At 35.2% G+C, this 4,442-nt stretch overlaps 1 protein-coding gene across 1 annotated transcript; it reads right to left on the minus strand.

Annotated features, from left to right (window-relative positions):
- Positions 1 to 290: 290 nt before the first annotated feature.
- LOC142638286 (two-pore potassium channel 1-like) lies at positions 291 to 2,787 on the minus strand. The gene is made up of 3 exons (XM_075812313.1): positions 2,621 to 2,787; positions 764 to 1,712; positions 291 to 603 (listed from the first exon to the last, which is right to left on the minus strand). Exons 2-3 carry the CDS (start codon positions 1,663 to 1,665, stop codon positions 456 to 458), a joined length of 1,050 nt encoding a protein of 349 aa, XP_075668428.1. The 5' UTR covers positions 1,666 to 1,712; positions 2,621 to 2,787; the 3' UTR covers positions 291 to 455.
- Between the last annotated feature and the right edge of the window lie 1,655 nt (positions 2,788 to 4,442).

Genomic DNA, 4,442 nt, shown 5'->3' on the forward strand with positions numbered 1-4,442 from the left:
TGTGACATTATGAGTAAAAGATACTGAAAAAAGATGGCTCTCACAACTGATAACAAACAAAAACTCCTTATGAACATTAGGAGTTTAGGACTGATCCTTAATTTCCTTAAATCCCAAGTGACTTGATGATTCTGACCCAGCTTTGGCCCATTACTTGTATAGTCACCCATTCAAGACCATGACTTATACGAAAACATAATTGCAGCTGAGCTAGCATATAATTACCAGCACTATATTGCTGTTCTGAATGTGAATCATGATTGCCTGAAGTATTGTGCAACAAGTCTATTGATTGTGAAAAGAGCCATGAACGTGATATATTGATGAACAAAATTTGATGTACAAACTTACAAGGTTATTAACTCTTACATTACTTCACGTCTTTTTTCAAATGTATGTAGACAGTACACAATCTGTTACCAGTTTGTGATGGATGGCCACGGCCACCTCTCTGGCTAAGACTGAGCAAGCGTTATGTCAGACACTGACAGAGTTCCTGACTGATCAACATCCAGATCTTCAAACTCTTCTAGAAATAGTGAAATATCTTCTTGACTTATCTTCCCCATCTCTTTCAGTTTATATATGATGAAGTCCGAAGCACTATAAAAAATAAATTAGGAAAAAGAGCATAAGTTGTACATTAAGACTTAAAAAAACCAGTATGTATGTTAGAGACAGCTTGTGGAGAAACCATAAAAAGTAGTAACAAAGATGACCATTTCAAGAAAAATGTGCTTCAAATAGAAAACACACAACTTACTCAACAACCCCATCATCGTCAATATCAGCTGCTTCAAGATCTACACTTGTCATCTTCCGAGTGCGAACCCAATTGGCCAGTGCCCTTTGTCTCATTTCAGTGCTAAGCTCAGCAATGTAGAGAAAAAACTGAGCTAAGGTAATAGTACTAGTCAATATCCAAATTACTGCAAAAGCACGCCCCACTTCTGTTGAGAAACTCTTATCTCCATAGCCCAGGGTTGTGATGGTAGCACATACACAATAAAATGCATCAACAAGGTCTAATTTTTCAACAGTAGCTAGGAAGATTGTCCCAATAATTATAAGCACCAAAAGAAGGATAAAGACTGTTAAACATTTATATCTCGCTTTGTTGGTCTCTACCTCTTTTAGAATTTCAGTGGTACCAACATTATGAGTCATATGTAAGGCCTTAACAAGTAATATTTCTTGCTTCTCTACTAAATAGTCTGCTGCTTTGCTCAGGGTTAGTCCAATCAGAGCCATTCCAGTGAAAACAAAGGCACAAGCAAGTAGTTTTGTAAGGGTACTATCAGGAACCAGGTCTCCATACCCAACAGTTGTCATTGTCACAACACAAAAATACACAGCATCAAGAAATCCATTTGTTTTCTTCCCCTCAATCTGGTTCCTAACAAGAAGGAAGGTTACAGCTCCTACACCTAAGTAAACAGCCAAGAATACGGCTACTTGCTTAAAACTTGGATGTAGCTTCCCAGAAATGGATTCAGTGCGTGGAATCCGGCCAATCCCTTTTGTTTCTGGAGGAACAAATTCTGCAAGAGGAGCACTTTTACAACGGCGATATCTTCTTCTCTTCAGAGAATTTTTCTTTTTGGTTTGAACTGAAGGATCTACCATTCCTGACAGCAAGGGCTCTTCCACACCATTAGAGGCCATTAATATTTAACAAAAGAGGGCCTGTCTTAAAAACCCATATAGTCACACTGGAATTCAAATTAGCTATGTTAGCCAAGGTTTACAAACCAATTCAATTGAAAACAGTAATCAGCAGCCAATTTAGCAATTGAAATGTAAGAGCAGCTACCACAAAAGTGCGCATATCAGTTCATATACCATTTTAAGTGCTTGTTTATAATAAAATGAAAGTATTATTCAGACAAGTTTTTCAGCTTCCAACAGCAACAAAAACAACAACCAAGCCTTAGTCCCAAAAATTTGGGCCGGTTATGTATCCTCAACAATAATCAGAATTAGTTACATTTATTCTTTCCTGCCATGCTCTGCTTCCATTTGTCTATCTTATGCATAAGTACATGACACTTTTCAAATTGAACATCAAACCAAATACAGAGATAAATAAAATACAATAGTGAGAAACAAGGGGCAAATCTACCGGATATTCCCTTTTAGAAAGATGGGTTTGATTAAACAATTCTTTTTGATCTCTACAGAAAAACTTGATATCATAGCTGAAACTCATCAGAATTCTCCATTTAGTTCATTGACCAAATTAAGATTCATAAATTAACTGAAATAACTAACTGGGTATGAGCCCAACTACTTTACATGATTGAATCAGCCAAATTCTAACACAGCACATGATCAGCATCTCAAAGTTTCCACAGTGACAGTGTTATACTGTTATTCCAGATACATAGCAACATTGAACTATAGCAAATATCAGATATTGAAGTCACAAACTTTACAAAGAAAAAATGAAGGGACACACACAAGAACTCACATTGATGTAAACTGTGGTGTCAAAATATGTCTCTACCAAAATAACCCAAGTGGGTTTCCTTCAAATGGGTGTTAAAACTTAGAAACTACACTATTTACATCAACACAGAGATCTAACAAAAAGAGAGAAAACAGACTCAGAGAGGCTTACCAGTGAAAACTTGGATTAGCCTTAGACTTTCAAGGTTCAAGCGGTTTTCAGTTGGAGAAATTTGATCACCAAATTGGCAAATTCTCGCGAAACTCCCGGAAGATCTGTAGCACACCTTTACAAAATCTACTCTATAAATTTAGATATTTACCATAAATTATTGTTTTATCTTTAAAATGATTTAAGGAATTTTAGATCCCTCTTTTTTTTTTAAGTTAAAAAATACTCATGGACAAAAAAAATAAAGGAGAACTCAGTAAAAATACAACTATTTAACTCTCGCATAAACATTACTTAAATATAGGACCATTTTTTTATTAATTTTTAAAAATTAATTTGTTCACTTATAAATTAAATGTGAGTTCTAGTTAGTTTAACTTGTAAAATTTTTTATGGTTATATAATAAGAGATTTAGGGTTTAATCCTTACCTACACTAAAAAACTGAAAGAGCTATTATCAGAAGAAGACGTTACAAGTTGAAATTTTATAAAATTAAAAAAAAAATTAAAAAAAAATATCTATATATAAAATAAAATAAAAACACAATTTGTTGAAACTCTCTCAACAAAATTAGAAAAAATAAAAATTATAAATATATAATAAAAAAACACAATTCTTTTCTGATTTCTAAATTCTAAAGGAAAGAATCAGTGTCTTGTTAACTGTTAAGTCCAAATTATGGGCTTGATTGGGCTGGGCTTTTACCTATGCTATTATGTAATATGAGGCCCATAAATTCTGGCTTCCTTTTATGCTTGAGCCTGGTCATGTAAACAAGGCTTGGCCGAAACAACTTGTAGACTTGTAGTAATCTCTCTGCCTCTTTTTTATTTTTATTTTTTTTATTTTGTGATGATCCAAAAGATGAATGAATTACTAATAGAATTTTAATAAATTCCCTAACTCTTGGCTCTTGCCTTGAATTTTTTATGTGTATCTTGCGCGTTACAACTTTCATTTTGTGATGACTTAGAAAATGAATTAATTATCGTAAAACATATTTAATTTAAATCAAAGATGGTCGTTAGAATTCCTAAATGAGTTTAATTAGACCTAAAGCAATTTGTAGCATAGACTTAGAATATAAGAAGGGTAGTTCAACAATCATCAAATGACCCTAGTATTCTTTTTGGATTGAGCTTATGGATCTCATCCTCCCTTCCTTTTCTTGGTTATTTGCTAAAGAAAAAAAAAGCAGCAGCAAATGGCCCTTGTATGACACAAATCAGACAGAATATTGATAACATTGTCTTTGTTTCATCTTTTATTTTTACACAAAATACTTTACATCCATATTATTTGTGGGGAGTAAAAAGACCCTAATGGAGATGTGGGCCTTTGGGCCATGCTAAGGAAGGCCGACCTGCTCTTGGGTTTAGAACTTGTTAGTACTACGGGTCGGCCCATACGCCGAGGATCCGAGGATCCAGCCGAGGGTGAATTTCTCTTCGGACGGACACCGGAGAACCCGGGACTTCATGGTAAAGGTTAGAGAATGACACGGTCAAGACCAATGGTTAAAGGGGGTAAACCCTTGAATGTCCTAGAAGCACCGATGTTAGAGAAATACCAAAGATAAAGGCTGCCACCTCCACATTAAAGACCCTGCACCTACCACCCTGGCCGTATTAATGGGGAAGTAACACCTGAACAGTGGAAGGGAAACTTCTGGTTACTATTCAAAGGCACTGAGAAAAGAAATATCTAGGCTAAGGGGGAGTTGGGGCAACACGTGTACAAAGTATCAAAAAGAGGAGTATTTAAGGAGCAACTTAGAACAGAAATGGGGGGCTCCCTTCTTTGTAATCTAAAAAGAAAAA

Source organism: Castanea sativa, chromosome 6, assembly GCF_040712315.1.
Source record: "Castanea sativa cultivar Marrone di Chiusa Pesio chromosome 6, ASM4071231v1".
Lineage (NCBI taxonomy): Eukaryota > Viridiplantae > Streptophyta > Magnoliopsida > Fagales > Fagaceae > Castanea > Castanea sativa.